Source organism: Boleophthalmus pectinirostris, unplaced genomic scaffold, assembly GCF_026225935.1.
Source record: "Boleophthalmus pectinirostris isolate CB_2022bp ecotype Guang Dong unplaced genomic scaffold, ASM2622593v1 HiC_scaffold_7, whole genome shotgun sequence".
Classification (NCBI taxonomy): Eukaryota; Metazoa; Chordata; class Actinopteri; order Gobiiformes; family Gobiidae; genus Boleophthalmus; species Boleophthalmus pectinirostris.
The window spans coordinates 19,961,238-19,986,796 of NW_026571473.1; the positions used below are offsets into that span (position 1 = coordinate 19,961,238).

The following is a 25,559-nucleotide window of genomic DNA, read 5'->3' on the forward strand; positions in this document are numbered from 1 at the left end:
TGTGCGAGAGTTGGTCATGTTCTTTGACATTAACTCCAAGTGACAAATCTGATCACCTGACCTGACAGCATGTTTCTGATTGGCTGCTTTAGGTCAGTTGTGCAGGCTGCTGTAGGAGGGGGTTCTACAGCACGTGAAAGCTCTGAGTGTCTTTCTACACCAAGTAGACAAATACTAGGACCTCCCCAAGACTAACTGTAAAAAAATATAATTCCAGAAGATCCAAATATTTCATAATCTCGAGTAAACGAGGCAGGCATCTGCAGTGTCAGACAGTCCCATTGCTTTTGTTCAGTTTCACATTCATGCGCGCTGGGCCCTGGGGCTTGAGTGACATCATGCTGGATTAGGATTCCTTTACACTTTAATGCATTTCTCTTCTGTGCTCTGATGTCCACACTTCATGCTTTGGTCTGCCCATACATACCCCCTGAGTGTATGTATTGTGTGCAGAACCATTCACACAGACATCAGTGTGTACGTTTCATGCATCAATGCATAAAGTCAGTGTCTTTATTGTAATATGCATTTGAATAAAGAGTGAAAGAGGGGAATGTTTAATAATCTGTCTGTTGACATGGGTCAGGCAGGGCATCAGGATGTTCATGGTGGGGTGGAGGGTGGAGGGAGCTGAGCTTTGGTCTGAGGATATCTCTTCCGTGTCTCAGGCTCTTTGTCCTGTGTGTCACATACCCTTGTCTGGGTAAATATCCTCACTACTGGTGAACCTCACCCCCTTCCCGCCGAACACTGGCCCACAGATGGGGCAGAGCGGCAGAGTGGACAGAGAGGAGACACACGGACACACAGGAAAATTACACAGAAGAAGCACACACTCACATTCATATTCAGTGACATATAGTGCAGTATGTATGATTATGTTTTCAACCCTAAACATTATTTCTCCTGTGCAATATGTAATATCAAATGTTTTAAGTGTTTATTCCATTTTGTATCTGTAAGTCACAAAAAATATAATCACTTTTTGTTTAATATGTATTTAACTGTGACACAGTAAACAAAGTAGAACTGAGAAAATAACTGTACAAATGTGTTTGTGTGGAAATGATTTTGAATGCATTACCTTGTGCGTTTTGTGATTGGACAAAGGTCTTTATGAGTTTGTCTGTAGCCTGAGTGTAGAGGGACAAAGCATAGTGAAGGGACAGGAGATCCGGACTCTTCTCCAAAAATGTCTTCTTCAAACCCACACCACCAGCATGAAAGTATTGCTAAACATAAAAACAAAACAGTTAACATCTTAAAGAAGACATATTGTGCTTTCCCAATATTTAGTATTTAACTATAATATCATCGGAGGAATGTGTTCACTGTAAAACACAATACTGATCTAAAATGGCTTAACAAAAGAAAGAGGTCAATTGAAAACTACCATTTTGAACACTGAAGCAACAATTTCAGTAAACAGAATTACTCAAACATGCATGAATCTGATATACAACTGAGCAAGCTAAATATAAATAGGAACAGCATTACAACATTTTTTAAAGCTCTAAAAAGTTGATTTTATATATAACAATCTATATTATTCAGTTATTCCTGACCTTAATGGTGTCTAGAGCCAGCTCAATGACAGCACATTGCTTTGGTGTGAGAGCCTTGGCCTCCTCCCGAACCATGTGTTCCTACAATCAAACAATGCAATTCAAAATCAGTCATCCATTTTTATATTTTCAGCAATGTCTTTATCTATAAAAACATCTTAATTGTGTAACAAACCTTCAACTTGGACAACTGCCCTAGCTCTTTGGCAGCGTTGAAGATGAGCTGTGTTCCCTGAAATGTGAAATAGCCACAGATAAAGGAAGAGACAGGCAGAGGCAGACAGGAGAAATGTACCGTTATTAGCATGAAAATGACTGGAACAGAGTTTTTATTGTCACACAGAGGACAGTGACATTCCTAACACACACGGTTACATAATCTTACTCTAAACAGCTTTACTGTTGTCAAGGCACTTTCTCCTTCAAGCCCTGTTATCAAATGTATGTGTAGTTCCACCACATTACACTGCAGAACACATCCACACACATAGAGACACCTCGGTATGAAGAAAAGGGAAAAGCGCCTCAGTTCATTGTGGCGGTAGGACAGGTAGACAGAACTGTGCAGACACGGACGCATGCCAACAAGATTCAACCTAAACACACAACATGTAACTGGATGGGGCTTGCTACATGATCTCGGAGGCTATACAGAAGATATTAATATATTATAATAAAAGTGTATTATAGAATCTACGTGAGTGACTGCTACTATTGTAGTTGGCAGCTTATGTAAATGTGGTATCCAGCAGTATCAAGGAAGATAAAAGCAAAAGTGAAAAAAAAAAAAATTCCACTGGTTTGTCTGACAGGAGAGCTGAGGGAGAGAGACAAGACGAGGACATAAAGGAGAGACGAGACACATTGATCTGAAGGTTTAGTCCTTACATCACTGTGAGATGCGCTCTTCAGTCTCCCCTGGAAAGAGAGCATGGGGTTATTAGGGTAAACAGTGCACAGTCCATGTCTGGTTTCCCCTCAACATAACAGTACATGTATATACAACATGTACAGCAGAAATAAACCAGTGGTCCATTTTGTTTAGCGATAACCTGCGCAGTATACCAGGCACAGCAAGGAGGAGACCATAACATGTGAGTTGGCTGGGTGCAGCAACAAACTGTTTCCCTTATACAGCCTTGTACAGATAAAATCTATCAGATACCATTTGTGTCACATGATACTTGGCATTAGCTAGCTGCTTATTAATATGAATGGTTGGATTCAGTGAAGTCAGTCTACTTTTTACTTCAGTTGTTTATAGTGACAAATTAATTATTTAAGTAAATAAATACAACATTAAATATATTTTGTATTAGACAAGTCATCATGGTTCACAACAAAACATCAAGTCAAATCACAACAGACCGACAGTCTGCAGAGAGACATACAGTACAGTGTACAGTGTGGTACAGTATACTGAGGAGACTGCGCTGTTGAAATAGATCAGATGCAAGCAAACAAACCCACAGGAAGGAGTAAGGCAGGACACAGGTCAAACAGAGAGAAGAGGGGAGAGAGGGAGCAAAGGCCTATATCAAACCACTACAAGATTGACCTAAACAAAGTCCAGGTAAAAGGACACACTGCAACGCAATAAAGAGTAGACCACTTCCTGTCTGAAGTGATCGGAAAGAAGAGACAGCAGAGGTAGGCATTGATTGGTGGAGAATATTGAGGGGTGGGACCTATTAGAACCAGTCAAGAATGCACCATGCTTCTGTCTCTACACAAGAGAGACAGGACTGGATTGAGACAAGAAGGTAGAAAGATAATTAGGAAATAGAACATTGGGGGTGAAGAGGTGTGAAGTGGGGTAGTAGTCATAAATAAATAGAGGGAGACTTGCAGCCACATAGAGCAGAGAAACCCAAACCACCGTAGACGGACAGACAGACACACACGCAGGAGTGATGTACTTACAATCATCTGTGGAGGGAGAGCGGTGGGAGCAGGATGTCATAATAATCACAACAACAACCAGAGAGAAGGGTCAGTTAAAATGTAAAGAGCCCCACATCAATCAAGAAATACACGTTTGGGCCCAAGTCAGAGGCAACATCACACCAAATCACTCTTTTCTCTCTATAATACATACAAATTAGTGTTATATAACCAAAAGGCAGATTACAATACATCTAGACTCCCTTCTCAATACAATACAGTGATATGAGGCTCTTTCAGTATTAAATAATAAATGAAAATAAAAACACGGAAACCCAAAAAAAAAAGGAAATTAAGAGGCTGCTTTCCATGTATTATTTTTTTAACAGAGATCTTAGGAAATTGCTGCTGTTTTGTCAGCGTAAAAGATCTGTCCAAGTGACTGTTGGGTGACATACTGAAGAGCAGCCATGTGTTAGAATGATATGGTGTACTCCTATTGTCTATATTTGGAGTTTTTATTGCTTTGCTTGGTGAAAGCTCTTGAGGGGTTGCTGAATATAATGTGTGTGGGGGTGGAGATATGAACACGAAGCATGAGAGATGATGTAAAGCAGTTTAATCCACTGTCAGCTGCCATTTGTTTATTGGGATGACAACTTGAAACAAAAAAAAATGTCTGCCTTCAGAATCCCCTCTTACATCTTTCAATTCCTCCTCCAGTTCTCTTGGTGCAGCTCCGGGAGTTTAAGTGTATTTTGAGTTTGTTTTATTAAAGAACAAGAATCCAATCCAATTTATAGTGAATTTAAATAATATCTGATGTAATTATACAGTAGTAACTAATGAATGGTGCTGAAGATCTCACCGTTTGGTCTGTCAGCGGAGGCAGAACAATGGTCTTCTCCATGGTGTTCATGACCAGCTTCCACAGCTCCTTCAGCACGCGCTTTAGCACAGTCTTCTCACAAATCTTTGCAAACAACGTCAGGCTGCCAGGATAGAAAGAGTGAGTGCAAGATTGAGGAGGGAAAGAAGATGAAGAATAAACAAATCAAATTGAGTTATAATATAACAAAACCAAACTTTTCTGTGTATTCAGTTGGAAAGTTTTCTAAGCTAAAACAGAAACTTTGGGTAAATTGGCTCACTTGCTGTCCAGGAACTCCATGATGGGCTGGAGGACATTGTCGGCATCCTGGGCCACACTGCTGGCATTACCCACATTAGAGGTTCCCTTTACCTGAGCCAGGATGTCTCCCATCTGCTTCACATTCTCCTCAATGTGGGGCTGGAAACTAGACAAGAATCAAAGGATTTAATTCAAATGTAATTTCATTCAAAACATTTATAACTGCTGCATTTACAGTAATGAAGCAATGTAACACACAGGCCTGTATCCTTGAACCTTAGGCAATTGTCCATTTAAGCGACACAGAACCACATGTCCCTGTCAAAAACTCACAGCTTTTCCCTAACAACAAATATAGTACTGGGAGTCATTAATAGAAGTTTGGAAATATTTCTTTTCAATGATCTATCCTAACACTTGCCACTTGGACATGAGGCTTTCTGTCCATATGTTGCTCCATTAGATCCCGCCTATAGTAATATATTCTAATAAATAATTATATAAATTGCTTTCTGTCTGTTTTAGTGTAGGTGTATATGTGTGGTTACCTGACAGCAAAGACTCTGCTGAGATCATCCATTACATTGTTGAGTTTGACCTGCAAATCTTTCAGGATGTCACTGGCCTCAACACACAGCTGATAAAAAACAAAAACATTTCTAAAATTAATACATATTTATCATTATTAAAAAAGTTAAAATAAACTGAATACTGACATCTTTTCCACCCATTGCTTCAAACATCTTCTCTAGCTGGACTCTCAGTTGTTGGATGTTGTTAATCAAGATGCATGGCTGTGGATTAAAACCATACTCTGTCTTAATCTAAAATCTACTTTTCAAACAGAAAGGTTGACCAAGACAGTAGTACAAAAACAGTGAAACTATCACAGTAAATACTATTTTGATCACTTACCACTTTCTCCATTGTGACATAGTTCGGAAACAACCTGGAGATGACATCGGCATAGGACAGCAGAACATTGCTGATAGTCTGTAAAAGATTAGGAAGGACATTAATATGATCATAACAATATTTCTAAAATATTTTCAAATTTCATCAGTGCGACTTTTAAGTACCTTGGCAAATCTCTTCATGTAGTGGCCAACTATTTGTGGATCAGGACACTCTAGTTTACGAATAATTTCAAAGCTCTGATTGAGCTGAGAAAACACATCCACCACTGAACAGGAAAAGAGGGCATGCTCAGAGGTAACCTGGAACTGTAAGCAGATAAAACATATTATGTAAGTTAAAAAAATATAACAGGGCTGCATATATTTAAACATTTCTGCTTCTGCTTAAATACTTGTTTTGACTTTGTTTGAGTGAGCATGGACAAATGATTCTAGAGCTTTGAGTATTATTAAAAAATATTATTAGTACAATATTCGTTTAGAATAATTGAGTTGTAAATAAATTTTGTCTGCTTTACATGAATACCTTAAGTAAGCATAATTAGTTACATTGTTATGGAGTAATCAGCATAGTTATTACAGTTTATTTATTTTACGTTTTTGAAGTTTGCTGATTATCTATGGCAGCGATTCTTAACCATAGGGCCGGGGCCCAAAGTAGGGCCGGGACCACCTCCTTGGGGGCCCCACAATCAGTACAATATAATACAGTTAATATGAGAAAGGGCCCCAAGTTACTTTGTTCAGAAAACCTTGGGCCCCAAGACTGAAAAGGTTAAGAACCCTTGGTCTATGGGTTATGAGTAGCCACAAGCCACTGGCTGAAAACTATATATAGGCTCTGAGGATGGCTCCATAAGTCAGCTGGTATTGTGAGCTATTTTAATCCGGATCTTTGATTTCTTTCAGCCACATGCACAGAGCCTTCAGACCCACAGAAATGGCAGGGCCTGCAGCTAGTTAGACAGGTCTGCGGTGACAGGTGAGAGCACTGCTGTCTGTCTTGTAATTGGCTGCAGGTTTGAGACAGTCTCAAATTGGCTTGAGGTGTGCAGGTGTTACCCTGGGGAGCCTGGGTAATGAGGTGAGGACAGACTTCATGCTGCTAAAACTAGAGTAAACGCATATCCTGCTGTCAAAAAGTTATCACACTCTAGTCTAAATCACCTCAATGAGATAGTTCTTTACACCTATAGGTTGTCTTCAAACAGAACTGAATAACAGAACATGTCTATTTTTAACTTATATTCCACTTTATACCTGATAATAATGCACAGATATTTCTATATAGTCAATGTTGCCATCCTCCTCAAAAATCAGACAAAGTAACAAGGCATGTTTTGCCAAAAACTGACTATCACAAAGTATTTTATCTATTCACTGTATCGTTTTGTATCAATACAGTGAATATAGACAGTGTGTATCATATTATACTGTTATATTATATATAAATATTAATATTAGTTTGTACAATAGAACTGACTAAGTTCCTAATGCTTAAACTTCAGCATCTTGTAGATATGAGAACTTAATAGCCGTTATATCAGTTGGTCTTAAAATTTCTTTTTCAGAGCAGACAGGAGTGTGCAAACACATAGACAGTGGGGGAGGCAGTGGATATATTAGTTTGGGTCATAAAATGAAATTTGTCAGAAATGTAATGTATTATATTTGCCAGAATTACTTTCTGAGCTTAGTATCTAAAGCAGACAGGTGAAGATAAGGTACAACTGTTTATGTTTTACCCCATCCTTTTTGTCTCTCTCCAGAGCACCATGTAGAAAGTCACGTGACACCTCCTCGTTTTCATCCAGCCACTGAATGACGAATGGTTCAAACCACCTATGACACATGGATCAGTATTCACGGTCATGCCAATGCTTAAAAATAGATGCAGAAAAGACTTGTACTCACGCAGGATATTCAGGCACTCTGCTTTTGAAAAAGGGAAGGTCTTTGCAGTATTCATTGTACAACCACTTGACTTTGAAATGTAGGTTCATGTAGTCTGCGCTCTTGCACAAGCGATTTTTCTCATGTTCTATAAAAAACATATTTCGCTGAGATACACCTTTTATCAGTATTAACGGCCCTTGTCAAATCCTTATGTTACCATCCCCCTGTTTCTATAACAACTTTGCGGACGGCACAGAGAACAGTGTATCTCATTTATTCCACAATGAAGAGAAGATAAACTTTTTGTACTTACCCTCCATTGCATACTTCATATCCTGAGCAAACAGGTTCCACATGACTTCAGCACTGATTTTACCCACATTAAGTTCTTGTGGAAATCTGGACATACAACACAAACACATACAAATTAGACATCAGATTTGTGTCACATTAAAATGTAAAACATAAAAGTGGTGATCTTACTGGTTAAGACAAGGAGTATAGGAGTTCTTGTCTTCTTCAATAATGGACACAATTAGTGTGATCAGTTTTGACCAGAAATCCAGATTCTTAATGCTGGGTCCCTGCTCCTCTGGAGGAACTGCTCCCTGTTTGGCCTGGAAAACAGTATTTTAATTAGATTCAAAAGGTACTGGTACACTGGTTAACTTTTACATGAGAACTTCCTCATGAAAGATTTTCAACTACAGTTTATTTTGTTTCTCAGCATAAAACTGTCAACTGTCAGTTTGATTTTTGTGAATTAGCATAAGAGGTGTGTTACGAAATAAATAAAAACAGGGGATGAAAAGTGGAAAATCATCTTGCAAAGACTGACAAAATATAGCAATGTCCCTCAGGATGAAATGTTTAATTCAAAGTGAGAGTGCTTATTTGAAATTCTCAAGGGAGTCTGAACGGGACTTGTGCTTTAATGAGGATGTGAAGCACTTCGAGAAATCCCAGGTGAAATCCACAACAGGCACAAGCATCAAAGAGAGCAGCCAGCATGGACTGTGATGGGGACTGTAGACATGTGGGTGCTGTAGAACTGCTACAGTTCAGTACAAACTGTAATACAGGCTATATTATTATACCAACCAGATCATTTAAAAAAAGGGGAAAAAAAGGCATTGTGACAAATTTCATGATTCAAACTCAAATAATGTATCCAGGATTATTATAGAATTGACCATATGAGTATACTACAAAAGTAACAATGATTTTGTTATAGAGACAAAGAAGATAAGCATAATAGTATTGTTAAGGAATAGCATAATAAATAATAATAAATAATAACTAACCATGTTCCTATTATGTATAATTATATATATTACTTATACTTTTATTGCACTGTTAGCTCACCGGATCAGTCTGATACTCGCGACTGTACAGCTCATGGCAGTTGTTGAAAATGTACTCGTAGGTGGAGTTGAGACAAGCCTTCACACAGTCTTTCACTACTTGACTGGCTCTGGGTGGGGACTGAAGCTCTTGAACCTAAAAGTACATTTAAATAAAATGGCAACAAGCAAAGAGGGGTTCGTAAATTTGGAAACAGTTAAGATGAACAGTACCTTCATCCTGAAAAATGTGATACTAGTGAGGAGGTCCACCGTGGACTTGAGATCTTGGAGCCTCTCAGGACTGCTGGCTGGGAAATTATTCTGTAATGATAGATACAAAATCAAAGCGTAATTTCCCATCCGCCTCTGTTTGTGTGTGTATGGGTGTGTTTTTTATGCTGGAAATGGAAGCTATCATGGCCACACAATTTTGCACCAAGACTGTCCACTTATTAGTGTGTGGGAAGACTGTGTCTCCAACAGTAAATGTGTCTGTGCATGTTAAAGAGAGGATGTCTGCATAATTAAAACTATTCACTGCTCAATTACAAACACAAAATACATAAATAAAGTAAGTAAAAGTAAAACATGAGAAAAAGGGGTAAAATAGCAAATAATAATGATAAAAGCTTTCTTACCCTGTACATGGACAAGTCAATCCTCAGTGAGTTGTGTAATTGATCCAAGAGCTTCACAAATCTTTCTTTCTGTAAAAGCCCAAACAATCTCCCATATTAATAAATGTATCCATAATTCATCAATAAATCATATGACTACATTTGATTTGTTAATTTACCCCAAAATTAGAGGCAGCAAATCGGTCGGAGGCTGACACATTGTTGGTGGCCTGTGTGGTGTGAGCGTAGTAGGCATTGATATTAGCCAGAAGAGTACTCATTACGGCAGGTACACCAGGGCACATGTACTTGGATGACAGGCAGGCAAAGTGGCTGTAATAAAGCAAAAGATATTAAACATATTAAATTCAAAGAAAGCTGCGATCATAAAGCAATAAGTAAAGTGCACAAAACACACGTCATGGCCTGATAAATGGACTCCACTCCGTAACGCATGGCAAATTCATCCACTATCTCTTGGGGAGTCTCCTCAAAATAGACCTTCCACGCATCATCACCTTTAGCATCAGGGATTTTCACCACACCATTATTCTGGATATCCGTTACATAGTGGAAGAGGTTCTGTAGAAGAGAAAATGAGACAGCCGTTTCAGGGGAGATGCACAAAGGATTATAACTCAGAGGCAATCCATTTAAAATCATTTAAAGTTTATGCGCAGATTACTTTCTCATAGACTCACAAAGCAATAAAGCTCACTCAGAAAGACTGCATTAGGTGCTGCCTGGGTTCACAAGCCATTATGCATTATGCAGCTATAAACATTTAATACTGGCTGAGTGGTTTATGGCCGCCTCTGTGCAACAATAACGAGGTCTTTTATTGTTTAAGGGCCACTTCTGGTGAGTAATTGGTTAAGTGAAGAGTTCAAGCCTGCGGAGACCCACAATAAGTCAGAGCAAAGTGAGACTTTAAATGCTTTCCGGTAATTCTTTAAGGTTTAGAGGATTTAAATGTATATAGCATGTGTATATTCCAAGTGTACAGTTGTCACAATACTCCAATTTCTAACCCAATTTTGGTTCTAAAGAAAAGGGACAATACTCAATACCTATGATAATGATAATGATCTACTTTTGAAAACAGGAATAACAGGAATTTCTTTAGTGTAATGATGTGGTCTTCTCCAAATAAATATCTAGTCGTGATACAAGTTTTAGTACTGATAAATGTATGGGTGTATATTTTTACAAAGAGTAAAAATTACTGCAATTACTGAACATTGATGAGTTCCTTTACACATTATTAATACAAACACTATGTCATACCTCATGCAGGCAGGTATACTGAACATGATATGGTGCCACAGTCTCCTCTCCTTTGATCTCAACACTAATGTGCATGCGGATAGCCCCAGACACCGCTGATTTGTCAGTACGCTTATCTACATAGAGCAAATATATTAATTAGAGCATGAAATAAACAGGCTTAATAGTGAAAGTAAAATATCAGATTTACCAAGATTGTACCACACGTCCATTTCTCCACTCAGAGTGCGAACCTCAATGATAGTTTGACCGAGGAAGTCATCTGATTCTCTCTTAAATTTCTGCTTTACACGAGACTTAATGTCATCATCCTCATCCCAAACTCTCACTTTGATGCGGTCTGAGGAGTTGTGACACTCACTACAACCCAAATAAAGTAGTTATGATATTGTAATGATTTAAATCTTTAAAATAAAAAGATGGTAGTAGGACTTACAAATTGAATGTCTCCTCCCAGACAGGGTTGAGATTGCCATAGATAGTCTTGGTCCTCTTCTTTGTCTTTCCCACTTGAACAGTGACATAAGGATCACTGGAGCCTGTTTTATCCTTTGCTTGTAAACCCTGGGCACATAAAACTGTAGAAAGAAAAAAAGAGAGAAAGTCTCTTTTTATATATTCAAATTATTTTTTCACGAGTCAAATTCATTTTTTCAAGTCAAATGACCTTCTGCTCTACCGCCCTAACAGCAGCTGGGCTCCATTCATACAGGTTGTCTATATTTACATAAAGGCAAAAACATGTACACTACTGACACACATTTTAATATAACTGTTCTTACCTGTGATACTAATTTTAGCCGACCACTTGGATGTGCCGTCAAGTACACTCTGTTTTATCTGCTTCATTTGTGTGACATGGAGGGACTTAGCCACAGCAAAGACTTCTTGAATCAGTTCAAAGATTTCAGGCTTGTTTCTCTCTCTGATCTTCATGCGATCTTTAAGCACCATTATAATGTTCTGGGTACGATCTTCTGCACCGTGTTTGGAGCTCTTCTCGGCTGCTCCTATTTTCAATAAGGACAAAGTAAGAGTTCTTTCTATCTAGCTTAATGTTCTTTGTATATCCAAATTACAAAGAAACTTTGAAAATAAAAGAAGTCATCATTGAATTTACAATGTTAATATTAATCATAATGATACAGGCTTAGTAACTACTTAATTAAGGAGTTAGGGTTAGAATTTAAGGTTAGGGTATTAATTAAGTAGCTGCTAACTCAGAATCATTCTTAATAAACTATTTATTCATTACGAATTAAGTCTTTTTTGTGTTTTATTATGGCTAATTAAGGTGTATTTAATATTCCACTTCAGTTAAAGTGCATACACTTTTCAATAGAATAATTTAAGAAAAGGTACAGTATATTCTTACTTTGAAGACAATCAGCATTGAGCAGATCTTGGCACTTCTCGTGGCATTTGACGCCACACTCAGTACAGCGCATGCCCTGGCGAGCGATGCCCCACAGCAGTCCCTCACACTCGTAGCAGTACGTGGGAGTGGTGGCGGTCCACACTTCAAAATTGTGTGGAGTGGTGCAAGAAATGGGATATATCAGAGCCTGAAGTGTCTTTTTATAGACATGACTCTTCTGCAAGCACATGAGGAAAGCTTGTTAGTGAAACTTGATTTAAAAAATCGAAGCTTTGGGAAATAAGGCAAACTGACCAGTTCTTCATTGTGCAAGGTGCTGGAGGTCAGAGCTGAGGTGATGCCGGCCTTTCTGGAGTTCTGAACCAAAGACTGTCAAAGGGAAAAATGTGGATATGTTTATTTCATACCGTTATAGTCACTCTAGGTATTAACTAGAATGAGTATATGTTTGGTAAAATGTAAAACTTTGCTCACCATGGCCTGGAGAAGATTACCGAATGGAATGGAAACAGAGAAAATAAATCAAAATTTACTAAAAAGTGGTAAGATAGAACCCAACTTTGTGTTGTGAAACACTGCCCCACCCCACAGAGAATGCACATTTGTGTACTTTAAACAATATTTTAAATTGAAGAACTCACCAAGTCTCTAACTAGAGGCATAGCTTTTCTCTTCCTGAGATCTGGCATACTGTCAATACTATACAAAGCGCCACCCATTCTGAAAAATGTGGATAGCAAGAGGTGAATATGTTTAAATTTAATGACAAATGTTGGCTTTGGGGTGCCATCAATTTTACTGTAAGGGTAAATCATTCATGCAGACTTACCCTGCTGATAAAAGAAGCGACGCAATGCCCACAGATTCTCCTCGAGCCTACAAGAAAACAAAGATATGAGAACAGACAAAAAAGCTTAGGGTGATATTTGCCCATCTCCAAAAGCAGCAACAATGCCTTTTTTAGTTTCGAAGCCAGTCCATTTTGGAAACTAATGAGAAATCTTTTATGGCGAGACCTGACAGCAACAATTGTTAAAAAAAATATAAATAAATAAAAATACACAGACAACAAACACAAAGTGGAACTGAATCTTAGTGTAAGAGATCAAAGCTGTGATTACTGCCTCCAGCACTTTCTCATAGAGACAAGTCTACTGATGTTCATGTAATTCATCAAAATTACACAGTTATTGAAAGGCACAATCTCCCACTGACTTAAATAATGAAATAACAAACAGACAATAAGGAACATTATATACAACATGACATATGCAGATCAAAACAATTTAGTCACAAAAACATATTCTCTACATGGAGACAGAAAATGAGTCACCAATATATGTCTCACTGCCTCTAAAAAGGAAAAACAATTACACTGTAGGTCCATAGTGCTGGCCACACCCACCTGAGAGTTTGATCCAACCATGAGTAATCAGAAAGGACAACATGCAAATCGCTACGAGGATGGCAAATAACTGAAAAGAAAATAATGAAATGGCAAAACATACAAGGGATAAACATAAACATTAACATTTACATCACAAAAATAAATGAAGTGGACAAAACATCACACATCAGGACTAAACTATACATGCATGCAGGTTTTTTGTTTTGTTTTATAAAATATGGGTTGAACTAAAATACCTAATACCTCCCCACAACTGTGTCTATTCTCAATAGAAATAGACATGGTTTCATGCAACAAAAAATTAATACAAACATAGTGTACCTCCTGAAGCTGGAGCCGTACTCTGCTGTACAGTCTTAGCCAGTTAGCCTTGGCTCTAGCATGACCCGGCTCCATCATTTCTCTTCTTGGGAAGCTATGGAAGATAGATAAAGTGTTAACACTGAATGTGTTACAATCAATTATTATACTTTTACCTTGAGATGGCATTGTCAACAGGAATCTTCCATTAGAATTCTTTAGGTGATAATATAGATATATAAGGTAATAACATATCTTTGTCTGTGTTTGCTTTCTGTGGAGATGGGATGTAATGCAGTGTTGTATATTGAATGGTAATTGCAAAAAAGTTATATATTGACGATAAACACTGCACCTCAATTTAAGATGTGGTTTACTGGACTGACTACACTGCATATGGAGAGGATCTGGTTATAGGCTCTATTCATGCTTACGTCACAAACCCAGAAGATTTTTGGAAACATGCGAATGACGACTTCCTTTGAGCTCTATTAGCGATAGGGGGGGCAGTTTTCTGCATCTAGATGTCATAGTATTCTTTCTTTTTTCCATCATTTTTTAAAAATTGCCTTTTCATTTGTGAATTAGAAGAAGAAAAAAAAAAAAGAAGTCACAGTAGCGTTCTGTTATGTTCGGCAGATCAACAGTTTCAACCAGCTGCCTGTAAGTGACACTGATGTGATTAGAGTCACATCCACCATGGAAAACTTTGGCAGGTTTAACTACACCGGAAGTCGTCATCCATATGTTTCCAAACATCTTCTGGTAAGCGTAAATAGAGCATGGATCTATTAAAATAACTATGCTATGGAAGATGAAGTTGCTAACTGGTTCAAATATGGCAGTGCTTCCTGGATCATTTAAAGGTACAATGTGGAATTTTCTGGATGTGTTTTTCAGTGCAATAAAAACAACATTATTTTACAATATTGTAGTCTATCTTTTGGCTGGAATACTATGGCTTTACATTTTTTTTTTTTTTACTTTTTTTTCTATTATTTTCTGTTGTTAGAATGCAGTTCCTTTCCTCCTGCCCTTGTAAGTGTGTGTTTTGATTTTATTATTTTGCAAAACACAAACAAACAAACAACTATAGACTCTAGAAAGATCAGATGTATCATGTAATATACAGGTAAAGTGTTAATATAAATTTCAAATATTGACCTTGGCACAGGACGCTCCTCTGGCTTCTCCTCTGTCATAGGTGGTGCGCTCTCTGGTTCTGGGGGCTTTTCAGGGGGGTGGGGCTCATCTGGGGGCACCTCTAATCTAGACTCTGCCTCCTCATGTTCCTCTACAGCTGGGACCTCTAAAGTAACTGCAGTAGTTGTTGTAGTCGTGGTGGTACTCAAATCTGACTGAGTTGACGTAAACAAAGGCTTGGAAGTATCTGTAGTGAATGAAGGCATTGTATCCTCTTTTGTTACTTGCGGCAGACCCATGCTTGTACTTTGGGGTTGGAGTTGGTCTTGTGAAGGTCTCCGCTGATGCAGAGATGTCTGTTTTTCTAGTGGTGGCCTTGTGGAAGACAAACCATCTGAAGGGGGTATCAAAGTTTGGGCAGTGCTTGTGGGTGTTGGTGTATATGGTACTTCTTGGTCTTCAGTAAAAGTAGAGTCCAGTGGGTACATTTCCTCTTCTTCCTCATATGCAATCTCCTCTTCCTCATAGTTATAGTCCCCTTCCTCTCCGTACATATCTCCGTCTTCATCATAAAGTGCTCCTCCTTCTCCTCCATCTTTGATATAACCTCCCTCGTCACTATAGACTCCCTGTGCATCCTCTCCTTCCCAGCCTGGGGAATCCTCTTTGCCGTAGCTGACAGACGAGTGGCAGGAGTGGTAGGAATCGTTCTCATCGTAAAACTCAGATCCCCGTAAGCTCTCTCCGTCCTCTGGGACAAACTCCTCGCTGAGCTGGGAGCTGCCTCGGCTCAACTCACCAGAGGATGCGTATCGGCTGTCTGTTGGGCTGAAAGAAGACAGATTGAGCATTTAAATAAAGATTAAGGGTTTTTCCAGATAGGTGCAATAGAGATATGAAATTCTACATTTAGTCCAAGTAAAGAGGGAGAATGGTTTAAAACATCCAATCATATTAGTATCATCCACGCAGAGGATTGGATTTGGGAAGCATGGTTAATAATAATATTGTATATATTATATTAAAAACATTGAATAAAATAGAACAACATATAGTAACACTTACAAGCCACAGAGACATACAAGAGCACAATTGCACCGCAAGATTTATCAACATACTTCACATCACTTTAAATAACCAGTCTGGCAAAGAAAATAGCCACAAATAACAACTAAAAAAGTACCACAATATATCAATTTATAAAATAGAAAAGTCAGTGGCCCTGTTTTTTCACCAAACACAAAGCATCTGTCCTCAAGAAGCAAACGAAGATAAAAATTAAGGTAATCTGTCTAGGGTCCTCTGCAAGATCCCCATTAGAGGGCTGAAAGTAGAAATTAACTGTGCATAATTACCAAGCATCCCTGAAAAGCCAGGGTTCACAGGATGACGTGCTAATAAGTGGCTGTCAGGACAACAGAGCTACACATAAGACATTTTCACACACACTTAAATAAACTCTGTTACATAATAAATAACAAGCAGGCATAGGTCAACAAAATGCAAATACACGATTTTTAAAAAATAAGATGACACTAAACTGCCTATTTTCTACACTGCGAAAAGTAAAAGTATGCAGATTCAATTGAAAAATGTAATACATGTACAGAGATAAAAAGGGTATGAGCGCATGCAAGCAACAGCGAGCGAGGAGGACGGGACAAGTCCACCACTGACGTCACAGCGGGACGGAGCCACAGGCCGGAGCAGGAGAAGAGTTTGGAGAAGAGGAGGTACAGTGCAGAGACCCACCTATCGGACAGTGAATGCCTACTGTCTAGAGAATACTGACGACTGGTGCGGCGGCTTGACCCTGAGCCTGAGTCCATATCGCTGCGCCCGTTGGTGGCTGAGTCTAAACTATCAAAGTGTCTGGTGGCAGCAGCAGAGCAGGTGGGAGAAGGAAGAGGCAGGAGAAGAGCATCAGTTCAGCTCAGAGGGGGCAGCTTTGAGCAGAGTGACACATTATGAGCCAAGCCAGTCTTCAGCAAACACCTTGCCAAAATGAGAATGAGGGTCTAATCAACACCATTGTGGTAACTACATTTTAAAGAAATTATACTTGTATAAATTACACATGGGGTAGAGTAGCATTAAGTAATAATAAGTAGTAGCCAGAGCAGCTATTGTAGTGGAGATTTTTTACAGATGGGTGACCTTTATGTGCAATACACATATATTCAAGTCTGCATTATAATTATTTGAATTTTATAAGTCTTTGAGGTACTCCTTTTCTTTTGTTTATTATTTTCATGTGACTACCAAAAGGGGGCACGGATGTCCACAGATGACATAATGGCTATGCATGCACTCTTGCACTACTCTTACACAATAACCACAGTGGCCCCATACACACACAGCCTGTATACAAGAGGCAGACTTGTATACACTGAGACCTGGGTTAATCTCTAGGGGAGGAGAGCACAATGGGACATGTTAAAAAAACATCAAAACAACACAATGCCACTGGGGCTTGGCTGTACCATAAAATAATATTATGGGTAAATAATCTCTACATGTCTTTATTCCTTAATGAGAGTTCTTATATTTTGATAACTTCAAATGGATACATTCGTACCTCATAGCTCTGTGGTCATAGTCCAGCTCGTGCATGTCATCGCTGTAGGAGTGTCTGTAGTGCTGGTGCCTCATGGGATACTGGTGCATGGAAGCATTGGGCTGTGAGGTGGTGTAGTATGGAGGGGGGATGCTGTTACTGGTCTCACTGCGGTAGTCACTGTCCCGGTCATCAACTGCACTGTCAGGGTCATCGTCTGTTGAAATAAAGAAAAGATAATGAACGTTAACATTAGATAGTAGCTTGTATTTTCAAATCAAAAGTGCATGGTCAAAACTTACTTTGTTGATCGCCCCAGAGACTCCAATTGCCTGCAAGGAAATAAAAGATTAAAACTCTAAATTGAGTTTGGGGATTTGAGACGAAATCAAAAACTTAATTAACAAATATATTGGGATCAAGGGTGTGAAGAGGTATTATTTGAAGTTAATATAAAATGTGAGCAGGATCAATAACACACAAAGGAGCTGTTAAACTGGGCAATGTCCCTTGGCAGGTGTGTGCCTCTCATAACATCAGAGGTGTGTGATGTCACAGGCCTCTTAAACCCAATGGCAGAGTTTAATTGTAGCTAGAATACACTCTTCTTGGACATTTTTCGACCACAAAGCTGTGGTAAACAAAAAGGAGCAGTAGAAAAAGTATCTATATGCCATGTACTCAATTATGTTGATTTAGTGTTTAGTCCCACTTTAAAATAATAATATTACTCTACTTAGCTCAATAAAAAACAAACAAACAAACAAACAAAAAAATAGACAGACAGGTCAGTGTGTGTCTGACAACTCAGCATATGTCAGATCACATTCATCACACATCTAACACTTATAAGTCATTCTGGTGCTCTGACAGGCTTGTTCAAGTGATTCATCAAATCAACTCTCCTCCCTCCTTCCTCTGCTTCATCTATCAGCCCAATTTCTGCCTTGTGTCTGGCTCTGTTTTTGGTTTCGGGAATAAGAAGCAGTGTGAGACAAGAGAGAAAGAGACAGACAGGATTAAACACACAAGGATGTACTTACAGCACTGAGTGGATGGAGCATGCAGGGGCCGCTCCTGTTCCTCCTGATACTGAAAAACAGTCAAGGGTAACTACACTGCACATACAACATGGACATATAAAAAAGTGTCTGTCAATAATTGAATATGGTAATGTTTATAGTGATGTTGTATTTTTGCTTGTACATGTGCACATAATATGATCATGCTCAAAAAAAAAGTTCAAAATAAATAAAGAAATTAAAATTCTTACATCTTGGTCCCTCATTGCATTTAGCTGTTCAAGTTTTTTTGCCCAGTAGCGAGCCTCCTCTTCTGGAATGTCTACAGAAACATAATATAGAGGTTACTGTAAAGATTATTAATGATAATGTATTAAAATGTCAAAAACCGAATTTCATACCTAGTGGCAGTTCAAATCGTGTATCCAGCAGCAGTCTGTGAAACGTTGGGTCTTTTGTTCCACAGATTTCATTTTCAGACATGATCACATTTGAATCCAAAGTCAGCCACTGACCTGGACCCTCCTGTAAAAGATGTCATTCACAGGTTGTTGCTACTTAATCAGAGCTTGTTCCACCTAAGTAGCTCTACATCCCATTCCAAGAAGCATTTAGTGATTCTACATTACAATATTGTCACATTTGATTTATTACATGCCTTTATGCCCTACATAATTTATACTGGTTTCTTTTGCGTTCAGCTAACCTGATGCATTTGTTTGCTATTGCTAACAGAACTAGCTCTTTGACATTTTCTAATTTACTGTACTGTTTTTTTTTCATAACATGCAAACCCTTTTCTCCATTAAATGCAATGCATTATTGTATGAAACTATCAAATTTGACCAGCCAACATGTTAAATGGTAATGAATGGGCAAACAGACAGTGTACCTCATTGGACTGCCTTATGTTGCTCAGAGGGATCCATAAAGTTCCCACCATGGTGTCCCAGATTAACCCCTTATTCCACACCTCCACTGTGAGGCCCAGATCCAGGCGGTTTATTTCACTGCAGTTAAAGAAAATCGTAAGTGGGTTAGAGAGAGCAGAGACAAGAAAAACTCAATTTGATAGAGTGCTGTACAGAACAGCGCAATGTCTTCAGAGAAGTCCAGTACGTCATCTTTTTAATATGACCATGGAGTATTTTTAATATAGCCCTGTTTTCCAACAAGATAAAAGCAATTTAACCCTAAATTCAACAAATGGGAAAGGGTCGGATATGAGCAAAAGAGTTTGCTGAGTTTTGATTCATCTACTGGTTGACTTTAAAAGATCACCATTACTGTTTCTTCAGTTCCTACAGCAGTAAATGAATAAACAAATAGTGGATACATCTCTGCATTATGCACTGTACTGGATAATGATATATGGTACAGAATGAAATCTTATCTTAAAAAGATACAAAGGTTGCCACACATGATGACAGACGTATAGCAGTTCACAGTTCACATACTTTATTGCCCTACAGTCATGTTAAATCCTTGAGACTAAAAGACTTACAACATGAAGTCCTGCTCCCAACTCGGCTGACTGCCGCGCACCGCGATAGTTGTGCTCTTGACATTCTGCACCTTCAGTGTCACATAGGTATTAAATTTCTCTGTAAAGTGTGAAACACAAAAAGAGACAGATGTTTTTTTATGCTGATGTCTCAAATAAACAAAAAAAAAAAAGGCAGAAGTTCACAACTAACCTTGTGGTCCATCAAGCTTTCCTTTTTTTACTGACAGCATAAGTAAAAAACAAAGTCACAAACAGAATCTTTAAAAAAAAGCAAGACATACTCAATGCACCTGACAAGTGTGTTCATGAAATTTGCAGAAATTTCCTAAAAGCACTGGAACTACAGGCCAGTTAGTTGATTAACATTCATACAAGTAATTCTTATTGTTTTAACAGACAGATGCATGACACAGCTGCCACGACTCTCTCTCTCATGCATATTCTACCTCTCTCGCCCACTCTGAATGAGACATGCCCCTCTGCCTCCCCCACAGCTACCAGCCTCCCCCTGATGCCATGTGGCGCGCGAGCACGTGTGCTCCCTTCTAGCTCTCCTGCTCGTGCTCTATTAATCTCTCCATGCAGCCGGATGTGAGCAGAGCGAGTGAGCTGCATCCCCAACACTAAAAATAACCACTTGAGTGTGACAGCGAGGGGGGTGCCAGAAAGAGGGGGTGGTGAGGTGGGCACTTCCACCCAAGCTTATAGGAGCGGACTCACTACTGCAACACGAAGGACTGAAAATTAATATTAGCTTCAAGGCGAAATCTCACGCAATGGTGTCTTATTTTAGTCGTGTACAGGGAATTGACATTTACATTCACCGTACCATGAATCATTGTACATCAAGATATGCTTGCACACAAGAAATGTCATTGATTTTAGTGGCCTGTCAGGTTTTTCATGCACAATGTGGTGTGCATGAAAAATATTTTTCTTTTGTTTTTGATGTCTTTCTGTCATCTTGAACCAAGCTGCTTATTCTGCTTTGACCTATGACCTATTTATCTAAACAGGCTTTGGGCCTCTGGAATTTTGTTGACTGGTTATTATGCCATATTTGTTGTTGTTAGTATATCACATACCATCACACTGGAATTCAACAACAGAAAAACACTGACATTATCGTTGTACTAGAGGGAAGACCAGAAATAGCCAAGCAAAATGCTTGTTCAGCTTTTATGCCATAACATATCACATCACATCAAGAACTTCTAACATCAGTAGCAATATGAAAGCAGACCTCCGACAGAGAATAGTTCTCGATAATCCCAGTCCTCATAGGACAGAAGAATATGGGGAGGATGTGGATGCAATATAGGTTAGACGCCAATCAAACATCAACGAAAAATAGCATGATACTGGAGCCTTCATTCCGGTGAGCCAACACATTCAAAATGACCACTATTACATTATACTAGGCTATTGTTAGATCAGTGTCAATAGTGCTATTTTATTTATTTATATTTTCAAATGACAGAAACCTACAATAAGGTACAATAGTGCTGACAGTCTTCTTCTTGCTACTTCTTGCAAAGCTTTACAATAAAGTCCACATAAAACCTCAGGATTAAGAACTTACTGGCAGCAGAGTAGCCTAAATAGTAGTCTAGTATAGAATATCCATATACATGCAGCGATTTTCTTACCTCCAACACAGAGCAATGACATCTCTTAAGGGGCCTTTAGTTAGTAGTTCCAGTTTCTTGACCAGCTCTTGGTAGCAAGCTAATTTGTGCAAATTTCAACCCAAGACTGAATGGGTGGGCTTGAGATGGACCAGCCTCCTTTCGGTAAATTAACAAAAATGGCGAAGTTTCGGCTTTAATCGTTGGGTTTAAGCACGTTCCCTAGTGTTGTAGCCACCGGATGTATTAGTGAGACGTGTCCTTTGGGTTTGAGTCTAATTCTTGGGTCCTCCTTTCAGCTCCTGCACCAGCCAGCACACAGCCATCTTGTTCAGCTTCAGCACCGCTCTTCGCTGCTGCTGCTGCTGTGAGTGACGCTGCGTGGACCTCTGCTGACGTCAGGTGGGTCGTGTATGGAGCAGGGCGGTGGGGGGTAGGGCCTGTTTTATTTAAGCCTACATCTATTAACACTACATGTCCATTAACAAATGTGAAATGAGGCTTTATTACCTAATTAGCTTTAATCAAAAGGACTGTCCAGAGAATATGCAAATATGTGCAAATATGTTTATAACTAGATCCATGGTTTAAGACCCTTATGAAATATTTTAGAAACATTACTCAAACGCATACATCGTTTAGCCTATTGTTTAAATTGGTTATCCTTCAACATCACAGGACTATACTTTAAGCAAAGGTGCTTAAGCGCAAACCTTATTGCTCATGTGTAGACCGATACCGCCCTCTGCTGGTACATCAAAGTATAAATAACAATGCTCTGATTTTAAATAAACACAAATTAAAATCACTCTTTAACAGTTTTATTTTACATTAAAAAACTATCCAGTAAATAAAAAAGGTTACGATGTGTGCTCAACAATTGTGTAATAATGGATAAAAAAAAAGCAAAGGACCATATTATTTTCTGAAATCTAATAAACAATGTAATACAAAATTATTATTAAACCCTGCTCACATTATTACTGCAGTTTCACAGTATTACTTCCAGCATTCTCACAAAACTGTAAACTGTAAATCAGCCATAATATATACAGACATTTCAAGGCAAATAAGATCTGAAAGGAATTATTGTATAAAAAGAATGCTGCATGGATTTATACATATCATAACATAATCTCCAGTGGTTTACCAAAGCCTGTCTGTTGGTAATGTTATCCTTGAAGGAACCTTGATGAGTTAAAAAAAAAGAAAAAAAAAATCAGGTTGTTTTAGTACATGGTAAAAAAATAAGTAGCTGCTATCTTATCTGTATAAACACTTGTTCATATCTAGAATTGACAGTATAGCATCAACTTTTTTCACTGCAAAGTCACCAAAGGCTTTGGGCTGTTTCCTCTCATTTGTACGTAATAGGTGATGTGACGGTCAGCATATCCATGTGAACTTTATGGCACAATTTGTAACAAAATAATAATTTCGATCCTTGAAAGAATCCTTTTTATAATTTCTCACTGTCAGGAAATTGAACATGGCAATCAAATTAGATCAGAGAATTTACGAATACATTTACCTCACTATCAGATTATTTACCTGTCAAAATGTGATAAAACCTCACACAGTTGTCGTAGCAAGGCACGGTGTCTATCTGGGTTTCCCTCCAGGACTCCACTGAGACGACTCAAATATGAATCCAAGTTACCAAGAGATGCAGTCTCACCTGAACCTGTTATACACAAGACATAAAACTGTAGATCACATTAACCCTTTGTAATAATAAGCAAGAATGGCTCCCACCTGGTAAGGGGACTGTTGACAGACTGTTGACCAGTGTTTGTTTAATAGCCTGCAGGTGTTTCTGTAGAGCCTGAGTTCTTTGCTCATCCTGACCCAGCTCGGCCTCCAGCCGCTCCTTGGCATTGTACATATCCTTAATGTGTCTCTGCAGCACGGCATTCTGCTCTTCAAACTCTATATTTGCCTTTCGAAGACGACGCAGTTCAGCTTCTCGAGCTGGACACAAGTGATTATTTAAGAAACAAAAAACAAAATTTAGACAGTCAAATTTAGTCATGATTATTATAATAGACTATTTCAAACATGACATTTTTTTACCTCATAGCCTAACTTACTCTTTGGAAACAACGTACAGTCACCTAATTATGTCTTTCTTCCTGGAATGTTTAGCAAAATGGCATAAAACATGTCTATCTTGTCTTGGAGACAAGCAGATGACAGACCACTAAACAATTTTTATCAAGAAATATGTCATTCCACGCAATAAAGTTTTCATAAGATAAGCACTGACAGACCCTTCACCAGAAAACTTAAATAGTGCACCTTTAACTTCAGGTTCAGTCAAATTACCTTTATTTTGATCAAGAAACTCCTCTGTGAAAATAGGAACATCAAATCTGCTGTGTAGTTCTGGGGCCTATAAGAAATGCAGTTTTTACATTGTAACAAGGTAATGATATAGAAAGCTTTCAAAATTGCTATCTTATGCACCTTTGATAAAGAGAGTCCAGAATGAACAGTTGCAGAGGCCGATGGGGTGTCTTCTTCTCCCATTTAGCACCAAAAAAAAAAAAAAAAAAGCGAGAAAAAAAAAGGTCTTTGTTAGTTGAGGCACAAATATAGACAACTCTTAAGATACTGTCAGATTCTTTGTACATCTACCTTTTTTTACTCTCTTGTCTTGTATTTTGGCATTTGTGAGATGGAAAGCCTCTGTTTGTTGATACTCTTTCAGCTCCTGAGCATACTGCATTTTCTCACGTTCAGCTTCATCAAGATAGCGCTGTCAAATACAAGGTAAGTGTATATATACCATCCTTTTGTTCAACATAACAAATTAGATTTACAATACAATTCCAGATTTGATGATCATCATATAGTATTTTAATTCATTATTTAATCATCAGATTTACCTGTTTGTCGTGGGGGGCTAATCTTGTCCACTCAGCTCCAAGTCTCTTGGTAATTTCTGGGAAAGGTAAATCAGGGTACTGGGCTCGCATAAGTTCTCGCCGTTCATTCAAGAATCTTACATATCCAGTGACTGGCGCTTTAGGACCATTTGGTAGCACCTTCTTTCTTTTTTTCCCCTTTGGCCAGCCTCTTTTCTTTGGCTGTGAAATAAAATAACTGAAAGTAATTGAAAGGCCTTGGTTGGTTTACAAATTGGCCTATAATGTTTTTAGGTTTGTGATAAACAACGCAACACATGACAGAGGTTAAACGATTACGATTGTTGAGTTTTCTGATATCGACCTACAGGTAGTGCTGATTAAAATCCGTAGAGCAACTCACAAAGGGACATGGGCCTAAGCTTACCTCTTCTGCCGGCTGGTCGGGTGAATGTGTGGACTTGGGGTTGTGCTGCTGCGCATCACCATGTTCCTGTTTAATTCCTCCCATAATGATGAGCCTGTGCCAATGCTTGGCGGTTCTCTGTTATAACACAGTGCAGACACAGACCGTGTAATTGAAACTACGAAGTCATAATATTTACCTTTCTTCACAATCTCTTCACGCTAAATGTATAGTTAGCAGCGGGTCCGTGCGCTTCCTACGTGCAGTGAATCAGCCGAAATCATTCCACAACAAAATCAATAACCGTAAACCGTGTGAATTTGTCAACGGGAAAACATCTAGACCACGAACACCAAATATGATCATTAATTCGTCGTCTTAAGCAAGAGACTGAATAAAACTCACCACAGCCTTTGGTCAAACAGGAAGAGTTCCGTCTATCGACGATCTGATTGGCTGAAATGAGCCTTCATGATTGGTTGAAAATCAAGGCCTCTGTGAAAAAGGCTCAAGCGTTTGTATTCGACCCTCTGCAACGTGTTTGGATTAAATAACATGTTATATCCCTGAATAGGCTTTTGTGGATGACAAAAACTTCCAAAAAAAAATGTATTGCAGTGTTTAACCATATATAGTTGTGTACAATTCCATGTCTTGTGTACACCAACAATAATGTACTGTAGTTCTAAACCTATATTC

General features: G+C 38.6%; 2 protein-coding genes across 4 annotated transcripts; both read right to left on the reverse strand.

Annotated features, from left to right (window-relative positions):
• Positions 1-685: 685 nt before the first annotated feature.
• On the reverse strand, positions 686-21,910 carry unc13a (unc-13 homolog A (C. elegans)). The gene is made up of 42 exons (XM_055164796.1): positions 21,609-21,910; positions 20,150-20,179; positions 19,957-20,056; positions 19,345-19,462; positions 18,854-18,977; positions 18,704-18,774; positions 18,474-18,522; positions 17,733-17,762; positions 17,452-17,647; positions 16,626-16,745; positions 14,895-15,701; positions 13,752-13,845; positions 12,852-12,898; positions 12,664-12,742; positions 12,497-12,502; positions 12,317-12,391; positions 12,020-12,239; positions 11,427-11,654; positions 11,081-11,222; positions 10,835-11,004; positions 10,645-10,760; positions 9,776-9,939; positions 9,537-9,690; positions 9,379-9,447; positions 8,972-9,061; positions 8,760-8,894; positions 7,878-8,011; positions 7,708-7,793; positions 7,413-7,539; positions 7,244-7,340; positions 5,661-5,804; positions 5,497-5,574; positions 5,298-5,375; positions 5,130-5,218; positions 4,601-4,747; positions 4,318-4,441; positions 3,489-3,494; positions 2,454-2,483; positions 1,741-1,797; positions 1,566-1,646; positions 1,085-1,232; positions 686-750 (listed from the first exon to the last, which is right to left on the reverse strand). Exons 1-42 carry the CDS (start codon positions 21,628-21,630, stop codon positions 686-688), a joined length of 4,947 nt encoding a protein of 1,648 aa, XP_055020771.1. The 5' UTR covers positions 21,631-21,910.
• A 482-nt stretch (positions 21,911-22,392) lies between these two features.
• Positions 22,393-25,380, reverse strand: hmg20b (high mobility group 20B). 3 transcript variants are annotated; one of them, XM_055164654.1, is made up of 9 exons: positions 25,266-25,380; positions 24,882-24,998; positions 24,476-24,676; positions 24,225-24,345; positions 24,054-24,106; positions 23,913-23,979; positions 23,343-23,558; positions 23,139-23,271; positions 22,393-22,775 (listed from the first exon to the last, which is right to left on the reverse strand). In XM_055164654.1, the coding sequence occupies exons 2-9, from the start codon at positions 24,963-24,965 to the stop codon at positions 22,760-22,762; spliced, it is 891 nt and encodes a 296-aa protein (XP_055020629.1). In that variant the 5' UTR covers positions 24,966-24,998; positions 25,266-25,380; the 3' UTR covers positions 22,393-22,759. The 3 variants fall into 3 exon arrangements, with proteins under 3 accessions (XP_055020629.1, XP_055020630.1, XP_055020631.1); XM_055164655.1 differs by lacking the exon at positions 25,266-25,380 and adding an exon at positions 25,060-25,259; XM_055164656.1 differs by lacking the exon at positions 25,266-25,380 and having other exon boundaries at positions 22,393-23,059; positions 24,882-25,259.
• Between the last annotated feature and the right edge of the window lie 179 nt (positions 25,381-25,559).

Excerpts from the sequence above, each read along its gene's own strand:
- hmg20b (XM_055164654.1), bottom strand. The coding sequence starts at position 24,965 with ATGGGAGGAATTAAACAGGAACATGGTGATGCGCAGCAGCACAACCCC. Across the intron at positions 24,346-24,475 it reads TAGCCCCCCACGACAAACAG|CGCTATCTTGATGAAGCTGA; the intron begins GTAAATCTGATG and ends TGTATTTGACAG. Across the intron at positions 23,272-23,342 it reads GTCAACAGTCCCCTTACCAG|GTTCAGGTGAGACTGCATCT; the intron begins GTGGGAGCCATT and ends TGTGTATAACAG.
- unc13a (XM_055164796.1), bottom strand. The coding sequence starts at position 21,630 with ATGTCATTGCTCTGTGTTGGAG. Across the intron at positions 13,846-14,894 it reads GAGGAGCGTCCTGTGCCAAG|CTTCCCAAGAAGAGAAATGA; the intron begins GTCAATATTTGA and ends TATCTTCCATAG. Across the intron at positions 9,448-9,536 it reads TTGCTGCCTCTAATTTTGGG|AAAGAAAGATTTGTGAAGCT; the intron begins GTAAATTAACAA and ends GGGCTTTTACAG.